The sequence below is a fragment of the Anomaloglossus baeobatrachus genome, chromosome 3, assembly GCF_048569485.1.
Source record: "Anomaloglossus baeobatrachus isolate aAnoBae1 chromosome 3, aAnoBae1.hap1, whole genome shotgun sequence".
NCBI lineage: Eukaryota > Metazoa > Chordata > Amphibia > Anura > Aromobatidae > Anomaloglossus > Anomaloglossus baeobatrachus.
In genome coordinates this window covers 608,699,795-608,714,332 of record NC_134355.1, presented here as the reverse complement: position 1 = coordinate 608,714,332, position 14,538 = coordinate 608,699,795, and the positions used below count along the sequence as shown (strand labels likewise).

General features: G+C 48.9%; 1 protein-coding gene and 1 non-coding gene across 3 annotated transcripts in view; both read right to left on the bottom strand.

Annotated features, from left to right (window-relative positions):
* Window positions 1–5,616: 5,616 nt before the first annotated feature.
* The window catches only part of RPS7 (ribosomal protein S7), a 62,131-nt gene continuing 53,209 nt past the window's right edge, over window positions 5,617–14,538 (bottom strand). For both annotated transcript variants that reach the window (XM_075341083.1, XM_075341084.1), the window contains exon 7: window positions 5,617–5,726. In XM_075341083.1, the coding sequence (XP_075197198.1) occupies window positions 5,649–5,726 (78 nt within the window). In that variant the 3' untranslated portion in view covers window positions 5,617–5,648. The remainder of the gene's footprint in view (window positions 5,727–14,538) is intronic.
* On the bottom strand, window positions 5,832–6,053 carry LOC142297923 (small nucleolar RNA SNORA73 family). Its single transcript, XR_012752174.1, has one exon. It is a non-coding gene; the product is annotated as a small nucleolar RNA SNORA73 family (small nucleolar RNA).

The window sequence follows — 14,538 nt, the reverse complement described above, 5'->3', positions numbered from 1 at the left end:
CCAAAAACAGACAAAATGCAAAGAAAAAGCAGGGTGCAGGGTATAGAACAACAACTAGCGAGGTGGGAGATGAAGATAAATACATACAAACTGACCCCAATTTGTCTCCCTACCTAGCAATGGAGGGTATGACACCCTAGGGTTGTGGCGCTCTCATTCACCGACGGGAGACCCTAAATCGCCCTGTTAGACCCTACACTGGCTAAAAACACCATACACAAAACTTAACAGATCAGACACCCCATACTTTGCACTGACGAGGGGAAAGCACCCCGAAACACCATGTCTGCAAATTGGGATTCTGATCTGGCATATATATCCTGAGTCATATTGCAAAGGATTGTTAAAAATGTACTTGTGACTTTTAGGATCGCTACTTCCAATAGGTGGCGCTGTGCTAGAGTTTGTCTCCTTTACTGGAGAGACAATTTGAATACAAAACTTAACAGTAACCCCCATTGCGGTGCAACGGTGGGCCCACAATATTAAACTTATCAGATGACGATGTCCAAAGACGCAGTCCCGACATGTTTCCTCCCCAAGATGACTGGGATACCAGATGGATGTGACGGAGGTATCACCCTCTTGCACCATCCATCCGGTGACCCAGGGAGATTTCTGCATTTCCTGTATAGCCCCTGGTTCTGTCCCCTGATGAACCCCTGGCATCTTAGGGAAGAAACACATTGGGACTGCGTCTCTGGACATAGTCATCGGATAAGTTTAATATTGTGGGCCCACTGTTGCCCCGCAATGGGGGGGTTACTGTTAAGTTTTGTGTATGGTGGTTTTAGTCAGTGTAGGGTCTGACAGGGCGATTTAGGGTCTCCCGTCAGTGAATGGAGGCACAACCCTAGTGCATCATACCCTCCATTGCTAGGTAATAATAATATTAATAATAAGTTTTATTTCTATAGCGCCAACATATTCCGCAGCGCTTTACAATTAAGAGGGGACATGTACAGACAATATGAGACAATACAAAATAATAAAATTAAGATACCAGGAGGAGGGAATGCCCTGCTCGTAAGCTAACAGTCTATGAGGAAATAGGGGAGACACAAAAGGTGAATGTGGGGGAGAAAAGCTTGTCATATATGGTCCAGCCATCGATTTAATAGGGGATTCAAAAGCAGCTGCATGAAGCAGTCGGTGAGAATTTATACAGGTACAGGGGACAAGAACTAGAAGTAAGTTTTTTTTGAAGGGCAGAAAGGGACTAGATTAGATCAGGGCAGTGAGGTGATAGGCTAGTCTAAAGAAATGCGTTTTTAGGGCCCGCTTAAACGTGTGGATGTTGGGAATTAATCGGATTGTTCTTTATAGTGTGTTCCAGAGCATAGGCGCAGCTCGGGAGAAATCTTGAAGTCGGGAGTGGGAGGTAGGCCTCTTCTCCACTAGCGTTTTTGTCCTGCAAATTCCCTCGCATTGAGAAACGGTTTGCAATCTTGCAAATGGTTTCTAATGATGCTGTCTCCATTTCCCCTTTTTTTCCCAGACGATACACGGGCTCTCCTTGAAATCGCAGCATGCTGCGATTTGATGCGATTCTCAGCTCTGTCACCCTCATGCAAATCAGAATCCGGGTGGCATGCGCATGTCACACGGATCCTGACACTTGCATACCGGGTCAGACTGGCTACCGGAGGAATCTCCTGTAAAACCAGTCCTGGCCGCGGTTACATGCACTGAACCCGGGAGCTGTCCCCTGGGCTCCAGACTGCAGCCTGAACAGTGAGCGCCGAGTGATGGATTCCCCGGCGATTGCTGGTCAGGTCAGCACAGCTGCAAACAGATCAGGCAGACGCTGGAGCTCAGATTACAGCTCTGGAGCTCAGTGCAGGTAACCGCGGCCAGGACTGTTTTTACAGGAGATTTCTCCCGTAGCCAGCCCTACACTGCTTACCTAAAAACTCACATAGCACCCGCATGACGCTCACATGTCATATGGATGCTATGTGAGGAAAAAAACACACACGGTACGCAGATCACACGCAGGACACACGCAGGATACTCGACTCACATTTTGAGCCGAGTATTGCTGTGATTAAAAAAACGCTAGTGGAGAAGAGGCCGTAGGGAAAGACAGGTAGGGAGAGACAAATTAGGGCCTAATTAGGGTCAGTTTGTATGTATTTATCTTCATCTCCCACCTAGCTAGTTATTATACACCCTACTTTTTCTTTGCATTTTGGGTTTTTGGTCATCTGACCTTTTAATGTATTCATTAAAAGTTAATTTTTAACTGGGTTATTTTTGTTCCTTAGTTCTCCTATTTATTTTTTTTTTTTGGCCTTTAGATTTCTTAGTTGGGATTTATAGCTCAAATGTCCACATGCCGCAATACAGAATGTGTACTTTTGACTATTTTAAAATTAAAAATGCCATTTTTATGAAAACATTTAAAATTTTAATTTTTTTATGTCATCCCAGTATGGAACGTGAAATATTTAACAATTTGGTGCCCAAGCTTCTATAGTCCATCCATAAAATGTACAGCTTTCTTTTGCTTCGATACACTTTAGGCTATGTTCACACACTGCGTTTGACGCTGCGTTTTTGTGCGTTTTTTGAGGCAAAAACCGCACAAAAACGCACCAGCGTCAAAAAACCGCGGCAAAAAACGCACGCGTTTTGCCGCGATTTGGTGCGTTTTTTTGCTGCGTTTTGCTGAGTTTTTGCTCACAGCGTCTTTATGCGTTTATCAGTGAACAAAAAAAAAAGGTCTGATGTCATTTCCTTCTTCAATGTGTTCTTCATTCTCCATTAGTGTATGCAGAAGAGCAGACAGCTGCAGAACTACAAGGCTCAGCATACTCCATCCAATAGTGCATGCAGGAGAGCAGACAGCAGCTGCAGAACTACAAGGCTCAGCATGCTCCATCCAGGACTGTATGCTTGAGGGAGAGTCAGGGGGAACAAACCTACAAGGCTCAGCATCCTCCATCCAATAGTGTATGCAGGAGAGCAGACAGCAGCTGACGAACTACAAGGCTCAGCATCCTCCATCCAATAGTGTATGCAGGAGAGCAGACAGCAGCTGTTGAACTACAAGGCTCAGCATCCTCCATCCAATAGTGTATGCAGGAGAGCAGACAGCAGCTGTCGAACTACAAGGCTCAGCATTCTCCTTCCAGGACTGTATGCAGGATTTCTTCCCCCCCCCCCCCCCCCAAACAAAAAAAAATGACGTGGGCTTCGCCATATTTTTGTATGCTAGCCGGGTACAGCAGGCAGGTACGGACTGCCCCCAACCCCCAGCTGCCTATTTGTACCCAGCTGGGAACCAAAAATATAGGGAAGCCCTTTTTTTTAATTATTTCATGAATTTCATGAAATAATTTACAAAAAAAAAAAAATGACGTGAGCTTCGCCCAATTTTTGAGTCCAGCCGGGTACAACTAGGCAGCTGGGGATTGGAATCCACAGTGCAGGGTGCCCATGCTTTCTGGGCACCCCCGCTGTGAATTGCAGTCCCGCAGCCACCCCAGAAAATGGTGCTTTCATAGAAGCGCCATCTTCTGGCGCTGTATCCAACTCTTCCAGCTGCCCTGATGCCGGGTGGCTCGCTGGGTAATAATGGGGTTAGGGCTAGCTATATATCTGGCCCTAAGCCCGAAATTCATGGTGTCACGCCAATATTAGACATGGCCACCATGAATTTCTAGTAAAGATATAAAAAAAAAAAAAAACAGAAAAATATTTTTATTAGAAATAAAACACAAACACAATTAGTGACTCCATCTTTATTGAAATAAAGAACCCCCCTCCGCAGTAATCCTGGGTCAAGGGTCCCGCGCCGTCCAATCCGGATCCAATATCATCTGATCGGGTTGCTGGAAGGCAAAGCGATCAGATGATGTATCAGGTTCTAGGGGCTGAAGCACATCACACATCCGCTGATTGTATAAACGGCTTTTATACAATCAGCAGATGCATCGGTGCAAAAAAAAACAAAAAAAAAAAACTCACTTATGTGCTGATTACCGGCAGCTCCTGAAGCGATGGGGCGGGAGTCTGATCCTGTCCGATCGCTGCAGCAGCTGCCGGTAATCAGGGATGAAGTCTCCTGACGCATCCGTTGATAGGTGAAGCCGGCCGGCCGCTGGCATCAGCCTGAGACTTCGCATCAGGTGATCCATCGCATCAGGTGATCCATCGCATCAGGTGATCCATCGCATCAGGTGATCCATCGCATCAGGTGATCCATCGCATCAGGTGATCCATCGCATCAGGTGATCCATCGCATCAGGTGATCCATCGCATCAGGTGATCCATCGCATCAGGTGATCCATCGCATCAGGTGATCCATCGCATCAGGTGATCCATCGCATCAGGTGATCCATCGCATCAGGTGATCCATCGCATCAGGTGATCCATCGCATCAGGTGATCCATCGCATCAGGTGATCCATCGCATCAGGTGATCCATCGCATCAGGTGATCCATCGCCAGGTCCTGCATCCATCGGAGGTGTCCCAGCCGTCTGCACACAGCCAAAGCGGCGATACCGTGAGAGGAGATGGGAGCGGGCATGGCACCGGGAGGCTGCAGACAGGCGAGTATAACTTTTTTTTTTTTTTTACTGTTCACTTTTGTTTTCGCAGCCGCTTCCACCTCCCGCCCAGACATGGCGCCGCACGGCAGCATACATGCACAGGACTGGAGGTGAAAGCGGCGGTGACGGTACCGGAAGGATTCACGCTTCTGTGTTTACTGACAGAAGGAATCCTCTTCCTGTACACGTCACTTTACTACCCACCTCCTGCGTTTATAGCTGCGTTTTTGGTCTTAGAAACGCACCAAAACGCAGCTATTTGCGTTTCTCATTGCGTCTTTTAACATCCCATTGCACTCAATGGATGAAAAGCGCAGTGAAAAACGCGGGAATAATTGACATGCTGCGTTTTTGTGGCACCACAAAAACGCAGCTGAAAAAAAAAAACGCTGTGTGCAGACAGCAAAAATGAAAACTCAGACTTTGCTGGGGAAGCAAAGTCATGCAGTTTTCTGAGCAAACACACCCGAAAACTGCGCAAAAACGCCACGAAAAACGCACTGTGTGAACTTACCCTTAACATGTACTGCGCTTATAAATCAGGACTGCATTTCAGACGGTGATGCATTGATCCATGGAGTGTTTTTAAATGAAAAAAGCAAAAATATTTACACCTATGGATGTGCTCAATCAATTATTGAAGCTTGAACTGTTGGTGATTTGGATCCTTTGGACCCTTGGAATAGGTCCGCTTATTATGCTTTATTTGTCTTGGATTGGAGTCCATCAAAACGGCCAGTTTTACACTGACCTACGCCTGGGAGACCCCAAAGACTGTGTTGATCCAACTATTAATGGCATTTTTAACACTAGAAGTCTGCAAATAATTGACAGCGAGTCCCAAAATCATAACTTTGCCCGATGGCTGCCGTAACTGAAGAGGCCAAATGAAGCAGCGATTCTCAGGAGCTTTCGTTAGATGTCAATATGAGCGATTTTTTTCCATGTGATTGGCTCTTCACAAGTTGTAGGGTGGAGATTTTGCATTAATAAGACAAAATAGGAAAGTATTTGTGCCCGATGCCAGGACGACCGCAGAGTAAGAAACGGAAACCGACATAACAAGTACTTTTTATTAGAACATTCGCACTTTACAGCTGGAATTCTGGAAACTCGAAAACCACATCTTTGCCTGTGAGCTTCTTGTAGACACCAGAAAATGTTTCAACCTTGGTGGAAAAGGAAAAAAAAAAAAAAAAGAAAATGGTTATTAAAAAAAATAAAATAAAAGCTAACTATATACCAGAAGAAAAAAAAAAAAAAAGAAAAGTTTTGTTTGTGTCCTGCATGGTTTATCTCCCCAGTCACAGCCCGGGAGCTCAGGGAAGTTGTAGGAATATACAGGACGTCGTCCGCACCGGCCAGAAAACCGGGGACGGGCATGATCTCCAACGTCGTGGAACGGGACTGTACGTCACTGCGCCAGAAGACGCTACGCTCCCATACGCCACAAGGACAGAGCCCGCGAGAGCGACCCCGAGGGATATCCACGTTGGTGTTTACAGATCTTTACAAGTGCACAACTAGAAAACATCCAGCACAAAAAAAAAAAAAAAAAAAAAAAAACTTAAATTAGAGGTTTTTGCTTTTATTAAAGGGGTTATTCAGCCTTAGGTCGGAGTCACACTTGCGAGAAACTCACGCTAGTCTCGCATCGCATTACCTGGCATGGCCTCACACTCCCCTGACAGAAGTGTCTCAGCTGCACAGAAATACATGCAGCTGACCCGCTCCTGTCAGGAGAGTGTGCGGCCATGCCGGGTGATGCGATGTGAGACTAGTGCGAGTCTCCCACAAGTGTGACTCTGGCCCTAGAGTACAAGTCTGCTCTCACTGAGTGCAGATTTGTGAATGTATAGTGAGCGCAGTGTGCATACTGTCAAGATACGAGTCAAAATGTTAATATTACACTTTCTCTGATGGCGCTAACTTGTCAGACCTCAATGACTAGTAAACTAAAATTAAATCATGCCAAAATGTTCAGGGTCAGAATATGAATAAAAATGAACAAACATCCATTTTACAAGAGCTTAAATTTAGAAATGGCAAAGAAGTGTCAAAGCAGTAAGAAACGACCGCCTAGGAAAGCTAAAATGACAAATGTTACAACTGAGTGCCCGCACCCTTCCCAAGACTCGGTCCCTGTTAGGACCTCCTGTAATCAGTGTATTGAGGTTGAGGGTTACAAACAGTTTCTAAAAAGAAACCAGGTAAGCAGTGTTCATGGCTTTAGGCTATGTGCCCACGGGACAATGTACCCGCGGATTTTACTGCAGGTTTCCCGCAGCCGCTCCCCAGAATCCACAGCTATCCATTGCTGCGGGATTCGAGCATTTGTGTTGCGGTAAACCTGCGGGACAAGTGCAGAAATATCTGCTGAAGTCCTTGCCTCTATCTCCATAGTGGAATGGCAGGAATTTCGCAGCTATTTCCGCATGAATAATTGACATGCAGTTACATGCGGCTGCGGGACATCCGCAGCATTTTCCAAAGCCGCACATACCGCACCCCCAAAAATCCCATAGGATAACATGGGGAGTGTCTGTATCTTATTGACTTTGCTGGCATAAGGATTTGCTTACAGTGGTGTAACAAAACACTGAGCACACAGCCTTAGGCTATGTGTCCACGGTAGAATGTACCTGCGGATTTTTCTGCATGAAAATCCGCGACTTTCGCGGCAAATCCGCACCTTATTTTTGCCGCGGATTTACCGCGGATTTTGATGCGGATTCCCCCACCCCCCATTCTATACCCAAAATCCGCAACAATAATTGACATGCTGCAGATTTTTCCGGATCAAAATCCGCCGCGGAAAAATCCGCAGCATGGACACGGCATTTCCAAAATGCCATTGAAATGGCTTCGAAGTGCGGCTGCTGCAGATTTTCGGAAAATCCGCGGCAAAATCCGTGCAAAATCCGCAGCGTGGACACATAGCCTTAACGTTACAGAAGCTAGAGAGCGGTGCTGATGCCCTGCACAACAAACTATTGGATGATCACAGCTTCAAGTCCCCTAAAGGGACTAGTAAATACAGTAAAAATTTTAGTCTCTAACCCCTTCACGACCGGCCGATTTTTCGCTTTCCGTTTTTTTTTTTCGGCACTCTTTTTCTGAGACGTAACTTTTTTATTTTTCAGTCAATATGGTCATGTGAGCACTCATTTTTTGTGGAACGAGCTGTACTTTTAAATGAAACCATCAGTTTTACCATATAGTGTACTATAAAACGGCAAAAAAAATTCCAAATGCAGAAAAATTGCAAAAAAAGTGCGATAGCACTATGGTTTGAGATATTTTATTCACTGTGTTCACTATATGGTAAAACTGATGTGTGGGTATGATGCCTCAGGTCAGTGAGAGTTCGTAGACACCAAACATGTATAGGTTTACTTTTATATAAGGGGTAAAAGAAAAAAAAAGAAGGGAATTTTGTTACTTACCGTAAATTCCTTTTCTTCTAGCTCTTATTGGGAGACCCAGACGATTGGGGTATAGCTACTGCCCTCCGGAGGCCACACAAAGCACTACACTAAAAAGTGCAAGGCCCCTCCCCTTCTGGCTATACCCCCCCGTGGTATCACGGGTTCTCCAGTTTTAGTGCCAAAGCAAGAAGGAGGAAGCCAATAACTGGTTTAAACAAATTAACTCCGAATAACGTCGGAGAACTGAAAAACCGTTCAACATGAACAACATGTGTACCCGCAAACAACAAAAAAATCCCGAAGGACAACAGGGCGGGTGCTGGGTCTCCCAATAAGAGCTAGAAGAAAAGGAATTTACGGTAAGTAACAAAATTCCCTTCTTCTTCAGCGCTCTATTGGGAGACCCAGACGATTGGGACGTCCAAAAGCTGTCCCTGGGTGGGTAAAGAAATACCTCATGTTAGAGCTGCAAAACAGCCCTCCCCTACGGGGGTGTCACTGCCGCCTGCAGGACTCTTCTACCTAAGCTGGCATCCGCCGAAGCATAGGCATGCACCTGATAATGCTTGGTGAAAGTGTGCAGACTGGACCAGGTAGCTGCCTGGTACACTTGTTGAGCCGAAGCCTGGTGTCGTAATGCCCAGGACGCACCCACGGCTCTGGTTGAGTGGGCTTTTAGCCCTGAAGGAACCGGAAGCCCCGCAGAACGGTAGGCCTCTAGAATTGGTTCTTTGATCCATCGGGCCAGGGTGGCTTTAGAAGCCTGCAACCCCTTGCGCGGACCAGCGACAAGGACAAAAAGTGCATCGGAACGGCGCATGGGCGCCGTGCGGGAAATGTAGAGTCTGAGTGCTCTCACCAGATCTAACAAACGTAAGTCCTTTTCATACCGGTGAACCGGATGAGGACAAAAGGAAGGCAAGGATATATCCTGATTAAGATGAAACGAGGATACGACCTTAGGGAGAAACTCCGGAATGGGGCGCAGCACTACCTTGTCCTGGTGGAACACCAGGAAGGGAGCCTTGGATGACAGAGCTGCCAGCTCAGACACTCGCCGAAGCGATGTGATCGCAACGAGAAACGCCACCTTCTGTGACAGGCGAGAAAGGAAACTTCCTTCAGAGGCTCGAAAGGCGGCTTCTGGAGAGCAACTAATACCCTGTTGAGATCCCATGGATCTAACGGCCGCTTGTACGGGGGTACGATATGACAGACCCCCTGTAGGAACGTGCGCACCTTAGAAAGACGTGCTAGACGCTTCTGAACAAACACGGATAGTGCCGAGACTTCCCCCTTAAGGAAGCCGAGCGACAAGCCCTTTTCTAACCCCGATTGCAGGAAGGAAAGAAAAGTAGGCAATGCAAATGGCCAGGGAGACACTCCCTGAGCCGAGCACCAGGTTAAGAAAATCTTCCACGTTCTGTGGTAGATCTTAGCAGAGGTGGACTTCCTAGCCTGTTTCATGGTGGCAACGACCCCTTGGGATAATCCTGAAGACGCTAGGATCCAGGACTCAATGGCCACACAGTCAGGTTCAGGGCCGCAGAATTCCGATGGAAAAACGGCCCTTGGGACAGTAAGTCTGGCCAGCCTGGTAGTGACCACGGTCGGCCGACCGTGAGATGCCACAGATCCGGGTACCACGATCTCCTCGGCCAGTCTGGGGCGACGAGTATGACGCGGCTGCAATCGGATCTGATGTTTTGCGCAGTACTCTGGGCAAGAGTGCCAGAGGTGGAAACACATATGTGAGCCGGAACTGCGACCAATCTTGCACTAAGGCGTCTGCCGCCAGAGCTCTGTGATCGCGCGATCGTGCCATAAATGCCGGGACCTTGTTGTTGTGCCGAGACGCCATTAGGTCGACGTCCGGCACCCCCCAGCGGCGACAGATTTCCTGAAACACGTCCGGGTGAAGGGACCATTCCCCTGCGTCCATACCCTGGCGACTGAGGAAGTCTGCTTCCCAGTTTTCTACGCCCGGGATGTGAACTGCGGATATGGTGGATGCTGTGTCCTCCACCCACATGAGGATTCGCCGGACTTCCTGGAAGGCTTGCCGACTGCGCGTCCCTCCTTGGTGGTTGATGTATGCCACCGCTGTGGAGTTGTCCGACTGGATTCGGATCTGCTCTCTTTCTAGCCACTGCTGGAAAGCTAGTAGGGTAAGATACCCTGCCCCGATTTCCAGAACATTGATCTGAAGGGTGGACTCCTGCTGAGTCCACGTCCCCTGAGCCCTGTGGCGGAGACAAACTGCTCCCCACCCTGACAGACTCGTATCTGTCGTGACCACTGCCCAGGATGGGGGTAGGAAGGATCTTCACTGTGACAATGAGGTGGGAATAAGCCACCATTGCAGAGAGTCCTTGGCCGTCTGGGAAAGGGAGACTTTCCTGTCCAGGGAGGTTGACTGCCCGTCCCATTGGCGGAGAATGTCCCCTTGCAGTTGGCGCAGATGAAACTGCGCAAAGGGAACTGCCTCCATGGCTGCCACCATCTTCCCTAGGAAGTGCATGAGGCGCCTTAAGGGGTGCGACTGGCCTTGAAGGAGAGACTGCACCTCTGTTTGCAGTGAACGCTGCTTGTTCAGCGGAAGCTTCACTATCGCTGATAGAGTGTGAACTCCATGCCGAGATACGTTAGTGATTGAGTCGGTGACCGATTTGACCTTGCCAAATTGATGATCCACCCGAAAGTCTGGAGAGTCTCCAGCGTAACATTCAGGCTGCGTTGTCATGCCTCGAGGGAGGGTGCTTTGACGAGTAGATCGTCCAAGTAAGGGATCACCGGGTGTCCCTGAGAGTGCAAGACTGCTACCACTGCTGCCATGACCTTGGTGAACACCCGTGGGGCTGTCGCCAGACCGAATGGCAGAGCTACGAACTGAAGATGGTCGTCTCCTATCACAAAACGTAGAAAACGTTGGTGCTCCGTAGCAATTGGCACGTGGAGATAGGCATCTTTGATGTCTGTTGAGGCAAGGAAGTCTCCTCGAGACATTGAGGTAGTGACGGATCGGAGGGATTCCATCCGGAACCGCCTGGCGTTCGCATGCTTATTGAGCAGTTTTAGGTCCAGAACAGGACGGAAGGAGCCGTCCTTTTTTGGAGCCACAAAGAGATTGGAGTACAAACCCTCGCCCTCGTTCCTGAGGGGGGACAGGGATCACCACTCCTTCTGCTCTTAGAGCGTCCACCGCCTGCAGCAGGGCATCTGCTCGGTGGGGAGGTGGGGCCGTTATGAAGAATGGAGTCGGAGGACGAGAACAGAACACTGTCCTGTGCACGTGAGCACAATGTCCGTCACCCACCGGTCTGTGACCTGTGGCAGCTAAATGTCGCCAAAGGCGGGGGAGTCTGCCATCAACCGCGGATGCGGAGAGAGAGAGAGAGCTGAGAGTCATGAGGAGACCGCCTTGGTAGCGGTTCCTCCGGCTGCCTTCCTTGGGCGTGATTGAGCCCGGCCGGAATCTGAGCCCGTCTGAGGTTTTGTAGCCCTTTTGCACGAGGACAAATGGGACCTGCCCGAGCTTGGGAAGGACCGAAACCTCGACTGTACTTTTAGGACAGCATTAATAGGGTAAGTCGCAGTGCAGACATTGCGGAGTTACGGACGCCTCTGCGGTACAGATGTACATGTGCTCAAGGCCAGCTGCGCAAGAACAGCTGAAAAGGTTAGGTTGCCTATACGGCTGTGAATGCCGGAGCAACCGACACGCCGATAGCCTCCTAGACAGATTTCAACCAGAGTCCATCTGTCTGTGAATGGCATCTTTAAGTGAAGCCCCATCTCCAGTGCAACTATGGCTCTAGACGCAAGCCTGGAGATTGGAGAATCCACCTTTGGTCCCTGGGTCCAGCGCTTGACCACGTCAGGGGAAAAGGGATAACGTGTATCTTAAAAACGTTTGGAGAAGACGCTTATCTGGTAAGCGTGGTGTTTCTGGACTGCTTCTCTGAAGTCAGCGTGGCCAGAAAAATACTCAATATCCGTTTGAGATACTGAAAAGGGACTTCTCCTGCTGTGAAGCTGACTCCTCCACTGGGGGAGCTGAGGGAGAAAGATCCAACCTTCCATTGATGGACGCTATAGGATCATTCCGTATGGCGTTACCATCCGGTGTATCCGGATTGATAGCGATGTCAGGATCAAAGTCCTGGAGAGCTGCCTTATCATACAGAGAGTCCTCCTGGGACCCCCCGTTCCAAATGAGGTTGGTCAGGAAGATTGCCCATGGCCTGTCTGGACTGCAAGTCTCTATCTTATGACAATATATCTGTCGAAACTGCAACTCCGTCCCTGTCCTTGGACAGGGATGACAGGTGGTTTCTTTGGCCACGACTAGTAGAGACCTCGGCAGACGAAGTGCTAGAGACCCCGGCAGACGAAGTGCTACAGGGGAGCATGCACACAATGGGACGGTGTCATGAACAGCATCCCATGTAGTAAAAACAGCACTGAAAATCTGTGTTGCTTTTTTGCCGCTGCCGACTAGCCATCTAGAAGTATATAGCCAAGATTGGTGACCGTACAGTGCAATGTATAGCATACAAGCATAAAGTACAAATGAACACTGCAGCACAAGCAATACAAGCAGCATAGAAGCCTGTGCCCTGGCACCTCTGCTCTTCTGCTGCTGTAGACTAGTCATCTAGGGGAATATAGCCCAGAAGAGTGACCATACAGTGCAATGTATAGCATACAAGCACAAGTACAAATGCACACTGCAGCCCATGCAATACAAGCAGCATAGAGAAGAAGGGAATTTTGTTACTTACCGTAAATTCCTTTTCTTCTAGCTCTTATTGGGAGACCCAGACGATTGGGGTATAGCTACTGCCCTCTGGAGGCCACACAAAGCACTACATCAAAAGTGCAAGGCCCCTCCCCCTCTGGCTATACCCCCCCCGTGGTATCACGGGTTCTCCAGTTTTAGTGCCAAAGCAAGAAGGAGGAAGCCAATAACTGGTTTAAACAAATTAACTCCGAATAACATCGGAGAACTGAAAAAACCGTTCAACATGAACAACATGTGTACCCGCAAACAACAAAAAAACATCCCGAAGGACAACAGGGCGGGTGCTGGGTCTCCCAATAAGAGCTAGAAGAAAAGGAATTTACGGTAAGTAACAAAATTCCCTTCTTCAGCGCTCTATTGGGAGACCCAGACGATTGGGACGTCCAAAAGCTGTCCCTGGGTGGGTAAAGAAATACCTCATGTTAGAGCTGCAAAACAGCCCTCCCCTACGGGGGTGTCACTGCCGCCTGCAGGACTCTTCTACCTAAGCTGGCATCCGCCGAAGCATAGGTATGCACCTGATAATGCTTGGTGAAAGTGTGCAGACTGGACCAGGTAGCTGCCTGGCACACCTGTTGAGCCGAAGCCTGGTGACGAAATGCCCAGGACGCACCCACGGCTCTGGTTGAGTGGGCTTTTAGCCCTGAAGGAACCGGAAGCCCCGCAGAATGGTAGGCCTCTAGAATTGGTTCTTTGATCCATCGAGCCAGGGTGGCTTTAGAAGCCTGCAACCCCTTGCGCGGACCAGCGACAAGGACAAAAAGTGCATCGGCACGGCGCATGGGCGCCGTTCGGGAAATGTAGATTCTGAGTGCTCTCACCAGATCTAGCAAACGTAAGTCCTTTTCATACCGGTGAACCGGATGAGGACAAAAAGAAGGCAAGGATATATCCTGATTAAGATGAAAAGAGGATACGACCTTAGGAAGAAACTCCGGAATAGGGCGCAGCACTACCTTGTCCTGGTGGAACACCAGGAAGGGAGCCTTGGATGACAGAGCTGCCAGCTCAGACACTCGCCGAAGCGATGTGATCGCAACAAGAAACGCCACTTTCTGTGACAGCCGAGAAAAGGAAACTTCCTTCAGAGGCTCGAAGGGCGGCTTCTGGAGAGCAACTAGTACCCTGTTCAGATCCCATGGATCTAACGGCCGCTTGTACGGGGGCACAATATGACAGACCCCCTGCAGGAACGTGCGCACCTTAGAAAGACGTGCTAGACGCTTCTGAAAAAACACGGATAGTGCCGAAACTTGCCCTTTAAGGGAGCTGAGCGACAAGCCCTTTTCTAACCCCGATTGCAGGAAGGAAAGAAACTTGGGCAATGCAAATGGCCAGGGAGACACTCCCTGAGCAGAGCACCAGGACAAGAAAATCTTCCACGTTCTGTGGTAGATCTTAGCCGAATTCGACTTTCTAGCTTGTCTCATTGTGGCAACGACTCCCTGAGATAATCCAGCAGATGCTAGGATCCAGGACTCAATGGCCACACAGTCAGGTTCAGGGCCGCAGAATTCTGATGGAAAAACGGCCCTTGGGACAGTAAGTCTGGTCGGTCTGGCAGTGACCACGGTCGACCGATCGTGAGATGCCACAGATCCGGATACCACGACCTCCTCGGCCAGTCTGGAGCGACGAGTATGACGCGGCTGCACTCGGATCTGATCTTGCGTAGCACTCTGGGCAAGAGCGCCAGAGGCGGAAACACGTATGGGAGCTGAAACTGCGACCAATCTTGAACCAAGGCGT